Source organism: Rhinatrema bivittatum, chromosome 13, assembly GCF_901001135.1.
Source record: "Rhinatrema bivittatum chromosome 13, aRhiBiv1.1, whole genome shotgun sequence".
In the NCBI taxonomy this organism is placed as follows: domain Eukaryota; kingdom Metazoa; phylum Chordata; class Amphibia; order Gymnophiona; family Rhinatrematidae; genus Rhinatrema; species Rhinatrema bivittatum.
Window position 1 is genome coordinate 28,222,116 of NC_042627.1, and position 16,099 is coordinate 28,238,214.

Sequence of the window (16,099 nt, forward strand, 5' to 3'; positions counted from 1 at the left end):
CCTTCTCATTTGCCCCATGGATTACTCTTTATTGTTCATGCTTTAATATACTTTAATATTTATTATTTTTTTCTTTTTATTTACTCCTTATACAGTTCCTTCTCCCTAACTGCTTGTACGACCCACTTGTTTATTCTTATTGTAAGATACTTATCAAGGCCGCCGCCTCCATTTCTTCTTATGGGTTTGGATCTGCCTGCCCAACAATGGCCATGTTTCGTCACCGTGTGCCTGCTTCAGGGGCTGCGAGGAGGAAATCTACTGTGTCCAAACAGGGTTCACAGTATCGACATTTTTTGTGCTATGCGTGTAATGTGGACTGTGGTCAGCAGAGTCCCCCAAGACTTGCCAAAAGTCCCTGGTGGTCCAGCGGGGGTCCGGGAGCGATCTCCTGCACTCGGGCCGTCGGCTGCCAGTAATCAAAATGGCGCCAATAGCCTTTGCCCTTACTATGTTACAGGGGCTACTGGTGCCATTGGTCAGCCCCTGTCACATGGATGGCCAGCGCCATCTTGTGCTCCTACCATGTGACAGGGGCTGACCAATGGCACGGTAGCCCCTGTGACATAGTAAGGGCAAAGGCTATTGGCGCCATTTTGATTACTGGCAGCCAACGGCCCGAGTGCAGGAGATCGCTCCCGGACCCCCGCTGGACCACCAGGGACTTTTGGCAAGTCTTGGGGGACCCTGCTGACCCCCACAAGACTTGCCAAAAGTCCAGCGAGGGTCCGGGAGAGACCTCTTGCACTCGGGCCGTCGCCTGCCATTATTCAAAATGGCGCCGATAGCCTTTGCCCTCACTATGTCACAGGGGAAACGAATAGAAATCGACGTATTAACGTATCGGGGCGCCATACGGCCGAATGCAACGTATCTGCCCCCCCCCCCCCCCCCCGACGAATCCGAATTCCGAATGCAACCTATGGCGTCCCTCTGCTCATCCCTAATTGTGACTATTTTCTTGGGGATTTGGGGAACCTTGTTTAGGAAACAGCAGATGGTGACTTTGAATCAATGTAATAGAAACCACTGCAGGATGCTAGCTTTGATATAGCACAACTCATGAGAAAGCCAGAGAGTGACAGCTCTAAAAGGGAAAAAAGATAACAGGAAGAGGACAAAAAGGCATATTCAGACAACAGGGAATTTCAAGGACAGGAGTTTTTGCTCTTCTTTAAGTTTAAAGTTATTGCCTAGAACATAGTTTGGGAGAGATTAGCTCAATATTAGGGGGTGGCAGGAAGGCTGAGCAATACACACCCAGACATATTAGCTGAAGCTGCCTTAACCAGTGCTGGGGTAGGGTGCATGTGTGTTAATTTGTGGGAATGTTTGGAACACTGAAATCATGTAATAAAAGGTCAGTACTTTACAGCCACGCTTGATCATCTCTGTCCTCGTATGCTTCTGGGAAAACCCTGAACCTTTAAAGTCTGACGTGTATTCCATCATTAATTGTCTTTAATTTGTGCTGCAAGCTATATAACTAGAACTCCAGACTGTAAGGGTTAACTCGAGTCAATCACTTGGAAACTACGGCATGGAATCCTTGTAATCTGCGTCAACCAGCCCAGGACTAGCAGGAGCACTCTTTTCAGCTTATGCTTGAGACTGGTTGGAAGCTTAGCGGTTGAGCTGTCTTACGCCGTGCTCATCCCCGTTTCAAGCTGTTACTGCTATGGTTGAGTGTTAGCTGTTAATGAATATAAAGAGTTTGGGGAATTGATTTATAGCTTGTTTTTGCAGTCATTAAGGACTGGAATTGTGCAAGAGTTTTGGCAAATAGATGCAGAGCATTACAAGAGTTGCCACAAAGAAATGGGAGCCCAGTTCCAGGTCTTTGTTTTGGGTAAAAAAAAAAAAAAAAAAGGGTGTGTGTGTGTGTGGGGAATTCCCACTTGGTTATCTGAGAAACAGTTAAGCTGAAAACACGAGAGCCTTTCTTACTGAGACTGGTGCTAAACTCAGCGTCACAATGCCTTAATGCCACATAGGAAAACTCTGGCAATAGAAAACTCACTGATGTAGAGAGGGCACTCCACCTTCTTAAAAAAAGGGTTCACTCTAATCGTAGAAATCAGCCCCACAGACACCCTGAGATTACACCCCACATCACTCTGAGGTACAACTTCCAGAACTGAATGCAATATTCTTAGCCAGGTCTCAGCAATTACTCATATAGTGGAATTATCAACTCTTTCTACTGCTAGTTATGCCTCTCCCTATGCACCCCAGAAACCCTCTAGCTCTGGCCACCACCTTATCACACTCTTCACTATATTGAGATCAGACACCATCACCCCCATCGTATACTTCTCCCTCACATTTCTGAACTCAAAATGCACGATTCTGCACTTTTGTGCACTGAATCCTAACTCAAAAGCATTCAACCTCTCCTCAAGCTCTCTTAGATGACTTCTCATTCTGCCTATTCCAATACAGTATTGACAACTCCTCAATGAAACCTGCTTGCATTTTCACAAGAAAGCAACTGGGCTCCTCAATCTGGAGTCCATACAACAGAAATCTGATAGTTCTGTGAAGTGTCTGCTTAGCACAGAGGCTAAGGGGAACAACTGATGACTGATACACTGCCTAGTATTTCCCTGGTGTAACAAAATCTTTTTTTCAGGTTGTTTCATGACGACGAAAATGCCTCTTCAGCTTTACCCTGCCTGTCATCCGTTTGTACGTGCATGTGTCAATATGCAGCATCAATGTAAGTAATTTGTGCTATACAGCCAGTGTGCAGTTCCCTAAGTGAAGCGAGCTCTGTAGCATAAAAGAATGCATACATTATAGGAATCCACATAAGAACATAAGAAATTGCCATGCTGGGTCAGACCAAGGATCCATCAAGCCCAGCATCCTGTTTCCAACAGAGGCCAATCCAGGCCATAAGAACCTGGCAATTACCCAAACACTAAGAAGATCCCATGCTACTGATGCAATTAATAGCAGTGGCTATTCCCTAAGTAAATTTGATTAATAGCCGTTAATGGACTTCTCCTCCAAGAACTTATCCAAACCTTTTTTGAACCCAGCTACACTAACTGCACTAACCACATCCTCTGGCAACAAATTCCAGAGCTTTATTTTGCGTTAAGTGAAAAAGAATTTTCTCCAATTAGTCTTAAATGTGCTACTTGCTAACTTCATGGAATGCCCCCTAGTCCTTCTATTATTCGAAAGTGTAAATAACCGAGTCACATCTACTCGTTCAAGACCTCTCATGATCTTAAAGACCTCTATCATATCCCCCCCTCAGCCGTCTGTTCTCCAAGCTTTTGAAAAAAGCTAAACCCTGCTCCTTTTACTAACAGTTTTTATGCAGTTCACAGATGAGCACAGTGCACCACCTGTCATAGACCAACATGTACACAGAAAATGCTTCGTACACACCAAATAATATTACACAGCAGCAGGCAAATCATGTTTAAAATAGGGTCTGCTTTTTGCCTCCTGCTCCATGACATTATCTGGCTTGAGCGAGGAGTTTTCTGGGGACAATTGCCAGCTTGCTGCCAGTGGCACCTGGCTTCTGAGCAACAATCATCATTGTACTGTCTGCTGTTGCAAACTGTTTCTCTCTGTTTATGCACAAATTTGCAGTACAGATGTCCATTAACATTTTTACTTGCTAAGCTTTAAAACTGATTCTAAAGAGTTTGCATTCTAGTAAACTGCCAGGACATAACATAAGATATGAAAGTGAGCAAATGACAGCTATTGCACAGCATGCTCAGAGCAGGACTGTTAAAACCTTAGGACCTGCTTTTAAAAAGCATTTACACGCTTAAAATTGGATTTTACATATATAAATACTCTTTATCCTTATAAGTAGGCTTTTGAAAATTGCTTTGCTATATGCCATTGAATTCTCATAGCATTTGCTCACATAAGTGCACTTTACACATGTAAATGGCTTTTGAAAATTGCTACAATATTAATAACATTTACACATGTAAATCATTTTGAAAATGACCCCCCCCCCTTCCTAGGAAGGAGGAACTTCCCAAAACTGTCCACAGTTTATCAGCAATGATTCAGATTTAAAGACACTTACCTATCCTGCTGCAAATAGTAACCAGTAATTCGCCCACAGTTTTAGAATCATCCACCATGATAGTTTTCACTGCACCATCCAGCATCCTTATTTTCTGAGGCCTCTGCTTCTTTTTATATTCCAAAACATCCTAAGGTGGAAACCATATAACAGTAAGTATATTATACATAGGTATTCAAGAAGGTATCTTATCTGACACAGCTGCAAAATCAAGTCAAAATAAAAGATGAAACTTGTAGAAAAGATAGAAATCAGTTATGAAAAGTCGATAAAAATACATGAACACAAAATTCTATCAGTTATAAAAATGTAATTTTTTTTCTTTTTGAAGCTTATGTAAAATCTACCTTTTTCTGAAGCTCAGTGGTCCACCTCAAAGTTTGAGGATATAGAAATAAGGGTCAACCAACAAGTAACAGGGGATATGTTTTTATTGGACTAACCATATGTACGTGGCCAGCTTTTGAGAACCATGCTGCAGTCATCTGGTCAATAGAGAATTGGCACGGACCTGCTGAAGGGAGCACATATTTCAAAAGCTTGTCACAGATGTACTGAATTAATCCTATACAAAAGTATCACCTGCAGCTTGTTTGACTCTTGTTTCTACATATTCAAGAAGAATAATACAGCAACCACAATCCTTTGCTCAAAGTTTGAGGAAAAAACTCTATAAATAAATAAATAAATAAATAAATAAAGTGGAGTTTCTATTCAACAGTGACATTGCTCTCAGTGTCCTTGTGATGCTGGCTGCATGCATCCTGGCATGGAGGGATCCTCTTGCATCAGCATCGCTAGAAAGAACTCTGTGGCTACTTACTGGAAAGCTCTCCTTTTTCCTCAAACTAATTTTTTTGGTTTTGTACTATACCCACCATCCACATTTAAATATATGAATAAATCTGTGGCACCCCATCACCCTTAAGGAAACAAACAGGCTGATTCAGTACAGTGTGCTCAGGCCGAGTGCACTGTTAGCCCCCGTCTGGATGCGCGTTTTCAACGCGCTATTATTACCCCCTATACAGTAAGGGGTAATTGCGCGAGGAAAACGCGTGTCCAACCCCCCCCCCCCCAAAAAAAACCAATAGCACCTGCAACATGCAAATGCATGTTGATGAGCGTATTAATTATTCCCGCGCCATACAGAAAGTAAAATGTGCAGCCAAGCCGCACATTTTACTCTCAGAAATTAATGCCTGCCCAAAGACAGGAGTTAATTTCAGCCAGCACAGGGAAAGTCTACAGAAAAGCAGAAAAAATGTTTTTCTGTACACCCTCTGACTTAATATCATAGCAATATTAAGTCAGAGGACCCCCCCCCCAAAAAAAAAATAATATATATATATATATATCGCGGGTTGGAAGATGGATGCTCAATTTTGCCGGCGTCTGTTTTCTGAACCTGTGACTGTCAGTGGGTTAGACAACCGACACCGGTAAAATTAAGCGGCGGCTGTCAAACCCGCTGACAGCCGCCGCTTCTGCCAATAAGGAGGCGCTAGTATCCCTAGCGTCTCCTTATTACCGCGGGCCCTCATTTGAATAAAAGATTGCGCGCCCAGGAGAGTGGCCTGGGTGTGTGTCGGGAGAGCGGGCGCTCGCCTCGGAGCGCCGGCTCTCCTGCGCATTTTACTGAATCGGCCCAAATGTGAAGCACGACCATGACCGCATCACTGTTCCAAGTAAACAAAAACCCAATGAGTAAATTTACTAGATTAACAGTTGCAAAAGAAAGCTTATTCCTTCATGCTGCTGGGATTGCCTGGAAATATTCCTTCTGTGCCCTAAGCAGCTGGAACCTACGACATATACCAGGGAAGAGGGGGTTAAGTTTGTGTTCTCTTCAAAGTGACTAAGCACATTCAGCACCTCCCACTTTCCTTCCAGCACTGCCCTTTTTCCATATTTAAATCAGTATATTCTGAGGGGTATGGGTTGCATCTCATTATCCCTCCTCCTCCAATTACCCAAACATCCGCTAGACACTGCCAGGCTGTGGCTCGTTCAGGAGCAACTGGATGCAAGAAGAAGGGTGAACATGACTGCAGCCATCTCTGAGGGACCCAAGCAACTTTGTCAAAACAAAATAAAATGGCAACGTAGGTTGCGTTTAAAAATAGAGTATGGGAGAGACATTTTGCAACAGTTTCCTTTGCTAGGCAAAACATTTCTAGCTCGTTGTGTTGCTGCTTTTAAATGGTCTGCAGCTATGCAAATGGAATTTGAAGACATCTTGACAAAAATTCCTCATTTGCTAAACAGTTGCGTCACCCAAGCTCCTACTTGCCCAGTGTTACCCACATTCTCTCACTGCCACTCATAATAAAGTATCAAGTCTATTTAACTCTCTTCTTTGCAAGAATACAAGAGTTTGTACATGATAAATTCTACAAAAAAGCAAGATTTGTTTCTATTTATAAAGTAATATGTGGCTGGTGACGAAGGAACAGTGCTGTACGTTGCCATAAGCAATGTCTCCAGTTTGATCCCCAAGTTGGGTCAGCTAGGGTTGGGGGATGTTGCGGAAGCAGCATCCACAGTCTCTGGGGGGCAAGGGCGGGCAAGGTTGCGGAGAACTGTGGTCACTGCTTAGGGGATGACACCCAGTGACCGGATTCAGGGCCCTCAACTGCAGGGTTCCTGGCCCAGGACTGTCACTGCCATGGCAGCACTAGATATGTTTAGGGAGTGGGGTGAAAATCCCCAAGGAATGGTGACAGAAAGATCGTAGCACCAGACACCAGCCCTGTTTGTGACTGAGCTAGAGGAGGAGGAGGAGGCATAAACTGTCGGCTGGAAAAATAAAGCAAGCAGTGCGTCTGCCCTGGGAACTCGCCTGAATGTACAGAAATAAAGATCAATAAACAAAAACAATTCTATAAGGCGAGACCTTTTATTGGCCTAACTGAATACATTTCCTGAGTAGCTTTTCCAGAGCCCATCTTCCTGTCCCCAGAATAAGCAGGACAAGGAGCAGGATGCTGCTGCCTGAACATACGGGGGCATCATCACAAGGAAGGGCAAGGCAAGCATCTCAGGATACCGAAAAGGAAATTCTGATCAAAGCAAGTATATGTGACATCTGATGTTAAAATGAACAAACACGTCGATACCAAGAGAGAGCAGGGGCTTTTAAAATTTTATCTCACGGACAGTTTTGTGCGTCTCTGCCACCTTCTCATCGCTCTCTTTACACATCAACCCCACCCTCCCTATCCCATCATTGCAATGCGATTTTATCCTTTTCTTGTTTTGACCTTAGGAAGGGAGAGTCAGCTCCTGAAAAGCTAGTCAAGAGATGTATTTAGTCAGCCCAATCAGAAGGTGTCACCTTATATCAACTCTTGTGCTTTGGGGCCTTTATTTTCACTCTTTATTTACAGAGAAGTCATGGAGCTTCAATATGCTGGAAGAGATTAAGCTGAGAAGTTAAGTCTCCTCAGTCACACATCACTACTGCTTTAGATGAATGCGGCAGTAAAGTCTCCAGGTTACGGCACAACACTGTGAAAACTGAAGCCTCAAATGTGAATTCCACTGCTGGGCAAAAAAAAATAAATAAATAAATTCTTTCACAACTCTTTGTGTCCTTCTCAGCCCATACCGACTCTTTCCTCCTCAAAGTACACATAAGGAAGAGGAGAGAACTAGATTCCTGATAGCAGCTCAACATGCCACATGTACAAAGTACAAAAGACATAGGGAAAACACGAATACAGGGGGGAATGGCCCAAGATCAAGTCAACCTTATGCACAGGCCCATCACGGCTTCACTGCATTCAGTGGCTCATAGGCTTTAACAACATCTTGCATTTCACTCTGCAACCAAACCAACCACGCTGAATGCTAAAAAGCAGCAGATTTCTGGAGGGAGGGGAAGGGGGCGAGAAATCTGTGCACCACCCTATTTTTATTTTATAGGGAGCTGCCAGCAGGCTGCTGAAAGTCAACCCTTGCACTGCCCACGAATTCCAGAAGATCTGCAGTTTGGTTTAGTTTATTCATCTTGATTAATCGCCTTTCTGAAAAAAACCAGTAATCATAGTGATATACAATTGGCAGTGCTTTGCACTATAGTTTTCTGTTTATTTTCTAAAACCAATTTAATGACTTTTGACACCCATGAGTGGCTAAGTAAATATTTGTAAAACTAATATATTGGTGACCTTTCTCCTTTAAGTTCAGAGACCAAAAGAAATCATACACTTCCCCTCCACGCCAAACACAAAAAGAAAGAAGAGAAATAAAGAAATCTACATGCACACGCATCCACTCATTTCTTCTGTGCATATAATTAGACTACTGGAGAGTGTGACACATTGATACTGGGAGAACCTGTAGACCACCAAGGACCTCACTCACTGTAAACTCTCTTTTTGCAACAAAACAATTATTGAAAACCTACAAGAGAATATTTGCTATTGAAAGGCATTGTGGGAGGTGGTGTGGGGAGACAGGAGAAACAGGGAGGAGGAAGAAAAAAAGTCATACCCCATTTCGAAGCATGTAATAATCCAGCGTCCTACCAGCTTCCAACCAAATTCCTTTCCTGGGATCGTCGTCTGACAGGAATAAACCATAATCAAATGCTGAAAAAACAACGAGGAAAACATTTGCACTGGAATACTTTTTTTCAAACAAGATAAGTGCAGTAAGGTGGCTTGAGAAATTGTACTCCAAAGTAATCTATTATACTAACAAGAAAATAAAAACAAAATTAGAAGTCAAATTTGGTACCTTTGCGCACCTTATGAAAACTAAACAGTTCATGAACGCTGCAATGTTCAATAGCATCCCTTCTGTTCTATCTGCAGTGGGATTCCGGGTGCCAACATATATTTCTTGTTATTTCAGTTAATCCACAAATGTCTGGCTTGCTCAGAGGCCAGGGTGTCTATAAAGACAGAGCGCTCTGCTGCATACTAAAACCAGATTACGTACAACCCACCTCAGAAGAGGCGGCTGGTGGCTGAAAATAAAGAGGACTGCATTTGTACAAAGCTCAGCCTCTGCTGTTATGCCCACAGGTGAAGCAGGCGCAAAGCAACCATAAGCAAAGTGTCTTATCGCAAGTATCAGGGCACCTTTCAAACAGATCTCAAGTGTAATGGCTTTCTTTTAGGAATCAAGTTAAGAAGTTAAATACCAGAGGTCCTTAAAGAAGAGCTGACTGCTGGCCCATTACTTACTTAGGCCCTGAAACAATCAGAAGCGCTGGGCTATGCACACGTTGGCACTAGACTGTATACACATTTTTGTGTAAACTTCATGCCTGATGCAAAAAGTTTTAGTGTACAAAAAACACGAGTAAAGCTGTATGCACAAATTAGCACTCCTCCGTTCAAAACCCAGGTTAAGCATTACAATGTCTTTAGGACTAAAGTTGGTTTTATAAACATGAATCCTTTTGGAGGATCCAGTGCTGTATAAAGGTCACAATTCAGTACATGGTACAACTTGGTGGGTCCATCTTTCTTGACCCTCTATACTTCGTGCAGAGAGTGAGATGGTAATTCATGATTTTTGATTCTCTCACTTTTGGGTTCTGTTTTATACTGTATCAAAACATTTTGTATGCATAAACCATGTTTGGAGCATATAAATAATGCTTTATGCTCAGACAACAATTTGTGTACACAAAATATTTTTATGTGCCCTAAGCATGTGTTCTGTATACATTTTTGGGTTGGCATGTACTGTGTTGTTTTTTTTTTTTAAATCTCCTGATGCATTACCTTATCATTAACTTAAAAGCAATTTAATGCCAGATGCAGTAACATGTGTGTTTAGAAACTGTGCACTACATATCAGCATATAGCTTATTTAAATAATATCCTCTCCTTCTCGCAGTCACTATAGTGGTTCAATCAAGAGAACCAAGATCCCCAGCTGTACTTGCGACTGGGAATGAACTGCATGCTCACTAATGATACCTGCAAGCTCTTCTATCTAGGAGGTCCCCCACCACACATACTTGTAAAATCTTTCCCAATGCCTAAGGACAGTACTTTCCTAGCTCTCAGGCCGATGCACAACATAAGAACATAACATAAGAAATCCATACTGGGTCAGACCAAGGGTCCATCAAGCCCAGTATCCTGTTTCCAACAGTGGCCAATCCAGGCCATAAGAACCTGGCAAGTAGCCAAACATTACATAGATCACAAGCTACTATTGCTTATTGATTACTGTAATAGCAGTTTATGGATTTAACTTCTAGGAACTTATCCAAACCTTTTTTAAACCCAGTTACACTAACTGCTGTAACCACATCCTCTGGCAATTAATTTCAGAGTTTAACTATGCGCTGACTGAAAAAAAAATTTCTTCAATTTGGTTTAAATGAGCTACTTGCTAACTTCATGGAGTGCCCCCTGGTCCTTCTACCGATTTACATTAACTTGTTCAAGTCCTTTCATGATTTTGTAGACGTCTATCATATCCCCCCCTCAGTCGTCTCTCCTCCAAACTGAATAGCTCTAACTTCTTTACCCTTTCCTCATAGGGCAGCCGTTCCATGCCCCATATCATTTTGGTAGCCCTTCTCTGCACTTTCTCCAGTGCAGCGATATCCTTTTTGAGATGCGACCAGAACTGTACACAGTATTCAAGGAACAGTCTCACCATGGAGCGATACAGAGGCATTATGACATCCTCCAATGTTTCCATCCAAACTGGGTGCTTTTTTTTTTTTTAACGTGCGCATAGCCATGTCTCCTGGGTGCCTAATATAATATTTACATGAGCTGCTGCGTTAAAAAAGACACACTAGAGTAGATTTGTGCAACCCTAGTGCACAAATGCATCAGGCGCCAAGGAGATGTGGCTGTGTGCCCACAATTGCAATGGGCGCACAATACGTGCGTCCATTTTATCCTGCCTCAGTTGATTACGCACAATATACACGCCTGGAATGTGTATAGTGTGTGTGCAGAAATTCTTTTTTTTTTTTTTTTTTTTTTAAAGATCAGGGCATCACATTATTCCTTTAATTTTGAACACTGCAAGATTAAGTATCACAACGAAACTTAGGAGGAATCACACAAAACAGTATTTTTGCATTTCTCTGAAGCCTTTGACTGGCGGCATAACTTATTTATTATTATTTTATTTAAATTCTTTTAATATACCGATGCTCAAGACCAAGTCTTATCGTACCGGTTTACAATAGAACTAGGGGGAAAACCAATTAACATTGGTATAGAAGGCAAAGTTACAAAAAACAGGGAGCATAAACATGGGCGTTAGAAGAGAGTAAGAAGTTCAAACGAGTACAATTGGAGAGTAATGTAACAAAATAGGCAGCGAACAATTGATAAAAAACTTAACACCAGCTCTGAGGCTGGATTTAAAATTTCCACATTGAAAAGTGTGTATTGGGCGCCATGCAATTTACTGCATTGGGGGTAATAGCTAATAGCCTCATCTACATGGAAGTTACATATGATCAGTGCTATCAGCTGCACAGTTGTTTGGGCGCGCATTTTAGATGTGCTAATTCCCTTATTGATTCAGGTGCTAGTCTCGCATGTCCAAGCCATGCATCCAACCACTTGTTAACCAGTCCTCTAGGCTGGGTGTACTTATTGCATCGGCTCCTCTGAATGGGAAGAAACCCAAACCTGGATCTCTGTGAGGCAATATGTGGTACTATCTTTAAGCAAGAATCTGGGTCCAGGAAAGACTTCTTGATTGTTAAAACTGAATTCAACATATGCTACCTTTTCTTCTCCCATTATCTTCCTTTCTATCAGCCAACTGATTGAACAAATTAAAATCCCAACATGCATCATGTTTTTAAGCGGAGTGGTGCAAGGTGGTACTTTATTCTACAAGAACATTTAAAAAGGCAATATCTAGTACCATCACTATGGAACTAGGAAAGCAATAAAAAGGTAAACTAACGTATACTACACATTTGGAACACATTCAGGAAAAACAGACGCACCGGCTGAAAACATTCAAAACATATTTGGGTGTGGCTCTCTGCTCCAAGAACAAGAAGAAGTGTACATGATAGCTAAATTCACAAAGTACAAGCATCACACTTCCAATAGTTTTTAAGTGCCTGTTCCTGTACGGGTTTATTAGAATTGGTTTGCCCCCAAGAAATTTTTTGCTTAGTTCTAAGCAAAAAATAACGTTTGCTATCGATAATGGCAGACGAGTGCGTTACACTTTCTCAATCAGAGTTGCAAGGCCCCCATAGCATTCCTACTGGTGCGGCAGTAGACTGCCTTGCAGGGCACATTCAGTGTTTATGAGGCTTACTGCATTGTACCACAAAGAATTCAGCTAGCTGCCACTATCAAAAGCAATGAACTTTTACCACTCTCCAACTGCACTGAAAAATATTTTCAACTGGAACATGTCACCATGGCCCATTATGCTCTTTAGCACCATGAGCATTTAGGTATGGTTTCTTAGCGGCTTAGCAGTCCGCTGAGTGTGTGTTGAAGTGAGACATAAAAATCACGAATGTCAATATTTCCAGACATCAGCATCTTTTTAAAGTTTCTTATAAGGAATGGAACCCGTGTTGAGAAACCAACCTTGGCCAATCTGAGCCTCAGGCACACGTTCCCTAATAATTCGACATGCATCGTAGACAGCAGTGGATGGCTCAAACTGCATGGTCTTCACCACGTTGCACTGGCGAACACAGATCTTCAAGGATAGTGCCACCATTGTGACAGGTGATTTCAAGCCTCCCAGCTACAACACCTGAAAAAAACAAACAAAAACAATAAATAAATAAAAACACATTCACTTTTATTTTTAAGAACTAAGAAGCTTTTTAAAATCACCATGTATGAACTAGTTACCGATTTTTGTAACCATATGTGTTCAACTCTACTGTAACAGTGCTGAGAACACTGCCTTTCCAGAGCAAAAAACAAGTTTCTTGTTTCTCTGTTTCTCCAATCTCTAACTCAATTATGCACTTAGCTTCATGAATCAAACTCAGCCAGCAGTGGCGCACACATCTATCCGAGGAATGTCGAAAATACTGTGATAAATAATAAACAATATCCTTTCTTCCTGGGCATAATTCCAACATAGAGTTCAGTCACCATGAACCCCATGGGGGTTTAATTACCACAGCACAGCACACAATGCAGTGTGTCAAAAACCTCACATTCCAGGCATCTCCAAGAAACATGTTAATTTACATAATGCAGTGGCAAGTCCGTTTTTCTTTTTTAAAACTCCTACCCCTTGCTCCTATCATACCACTCTCAAGAGACCCTAAAAAGCAAGCCTGCCTCCTACTTATTTGTTGCAGGAGTGTTTGAAGAGGCCTAAATCCTGGTATGACTATCTGCCAAAATTCTGATATACGCTCAACTTTTGTCACCTTTGCTTGGCATTGGCTGATACTCAACAGCAGCTAAGCCTGAGCAAAAATGAGAAACACATTACAGTTGTGTAAGCAGACAGGGTTTTCCGACACTACTTGAGATTTCTTTTTGTAGCTTGTAGAAAAGGGAAACCCCCCCCCCCACAACAAATCCCCTATAAAATGCCACATTAGCAAGATTACCATGCTTTCTCTCCAAGTGTTCTTCTGACTACTTAGCCTCCCACTGATAATATTTCAATTTTGAAAATAAGAAAAACTGTGTTTGTAAACCACAGAGCTATCAACACAAGGGGACAGACCAGTGCTTTTAATTTGTATGAATACACATGAATAATAAAGCTAACATGTTAATTTTATATTCCTGCTGTTATTAATCTTTCCAGATAATTGAGGTTTGCATATTTGTATTTGGAATAGAGATTTCTAACAAATGTTATGCATACATTGCTCCCTTCCTAAAACAACTTTACTCCCAAGCTTATAATCTTATATGCTGGGTTCAACCTCAATTATTTACAATTTCCTGCATCAATCTCTAATTATCAGGGATATAAAAATATTTCAAAAACTTTGGCACAAGCCAAATGATTTAGGAGCCAAATTAAATCTTTTTGGCTTATAAGGTTTTTTGCTTTTCTTTTAGTCTTTAATTCCCTTCTCTTTTTCTGGTCTATTATCCACCTCTCATTTTTGTTGGGGGGGGGGGGGGGGAATATTGTTCTTTTCTCACCTAACTTTCTTCCTCTCTCTCTCCCCCCTCCCCCTTCCCTCAAGCTCTCCCCTATGCCAGCCTTTTGACTCTCCTCCTGCCTTCTTTATTCTCTCTGGGCTCCCTCCAGTTTTCCCAGCTCCATCCGTGCCTGCACCCTGGACCACTACAAACTCCCTCAGGCCATGCAAGCCAATACAGTTCTGGGCCCCAGCGCTTAGAAATTGTAGGCAAACAAAATGTATGTCCCTGCTAAACACTTGGGGATACATTTTAAAAGACAGCGCTCGCGCATACTTTTGCTCGCGCATCAGGCGCGCAAGGGGGGGCACATTTGTGCAACTTGCGAGCCCTGCGCGCGCAGCCCGTTCCCTCCGAGACTGCTCCGAAATCGGAGCGAACTTTCCTTCCACCCCCCCTCACCTTCCCCTACCTAAACCCCCCCCCCGGCCCTATCTAGACCCCCCCTACCTTTATCCGAGAAGTTATTACTGCCTCCGGGCAGTAGTAACTTATGTGCGCAGGCCCGACACAGGCCGCTGTGTTGGGGCACTCGGCCACGCCCCCGATCTGACACCACGCCCCCCTGGCCACGACCCCGACCGCCCCTTTTTGCAAGCCCCGGGACTTACGCTCGCTGCCGAGCCTATGCAAAATAGGCTCGGCACGCGCAGGGTTTTTTTTTAAGGGTTACACGCGTACCTTATGCTCGTAACCCTTTTAAAATCCGGCCCTTGATTAACACGTAATTTCTGCTGTATACTCATAAAGTGTAGCTTCTCAGAAGTCATTTTTATCATATTTTCCTAGCCTATAGAAATTATTCAACTAGACTCAAGGGGAAAAAAAATCTTTTTTTACATTTATTTATTTAAAACATTTCTCTGCTATGCCATCCTATGTTGTGGGCTGTTTACAGAAATTACATTAGTTCAAAGCGAATTACATTCAGGTGCTGTAGTTTATTTTGTTAGGGCTCATAATATAAACCCTAGATTCATCAAAATGTTATAAAAGTGTTGCATGAATAACACCCGCACTAAAGAAAAGGGGCATGATTGGGGTAATTCTGGAGTTTGCTAGGGCGAGAGTACATTGTAGAAATCTCATCTTTGTGTATCTTTCCTCATTCCAAATCACATCAAATCTTCAATGCTGAGTACTGTGCTGTTCGTATGTCTGACTGCGAATGTAAAATTGGCACCAAAACCTCACCTCAGATTACTAGATGACCCTCCTATGGTGGTATAAATAGATGACTAATATGTGTGCCACCCCAGAGGCTCTCTCTCTCTGAAACGGAATTTGCAATAAATATCGCAAAACCCATTTCGGGCATATCGCACAGTTTAATGCCAGGAAAAAAGGTGCAGTTAATTTCTGGTGTTATAACCTGTTTTATGCTATCGCATGCAACGCTAAATGTCCCTCTTTCATAAATCCTGCCTGAACTCCTCCCCTTTGACTAAAATTAAAAGATTTGCATACGCATCTCGCAATGCGATAACACGTGTTATAGCGTTATCACGGGTGTTAAGGACCTAACGACCATGATAACGCCATATCGCATTTTGATGAACAACCCTCTAACGGCTCGATCCAGTAAGGCCGCGGTAAAAACAGTGCGGTAGTGTCAGGCGCACCCTTCCTCCCCGCACGCACAGTTCTCTTCACTAACTCCCCGATACTCTCCTCTAATCGCATGCAAATGCATGCCGCGGCTTTAAAGCGGTAGGGAAGGGTTATGGCCGCGTAACCCATTTTACTGTATAGGCGCTTAATACAGCGCCTATACAGTAACCAGGGTGCGCTGGTACCTGTCATTTCAAATGACATTTGAAATGACAGGCACCAGGAAGTGTAAAAATCAAAATTTGTAAATACCTGTCGGAGGGCCGCGTGGGTCCAGGCGGCCGGCGGGATCCGGGGGGCCGGTGGTCGCGTGTTAAATCTA

General features: G+C 42.5%; 1 protein-coding gene across 1 annotated transcript in view; it reads right to left on the bottom strand.

Moving 5' to 3' along the window:
• Positions 1 to 12,760, bottom strand: part of TLN2 (talin 2) — a 352,944-nt gene extending 340,184 nt beyond the window's left edge. Inside the window, exons 1-3 of the mRNA XM_029574657.1 lie at positions 12,625 to 12,760; positions 8,564 to 8,661; positions 4,067 to 4,196 (exon numbers count right to left, since the gene is read on the bottom strand). Of these exons, the coding sequence (XP_029430517.1) occupies positions 4,067 to 4,196; positions 8,564 to 8,661; positions 12,625 to 12,760 (364 nt within the window). The remainder of the gene's footprint in view (positions 1 to 4,066; positions 4,197 to 8,563; positions 8,662 to 12,624) is intronic.
• Positions 12,761 to 16,099: the final 3,339 nt, after the last annotated feature.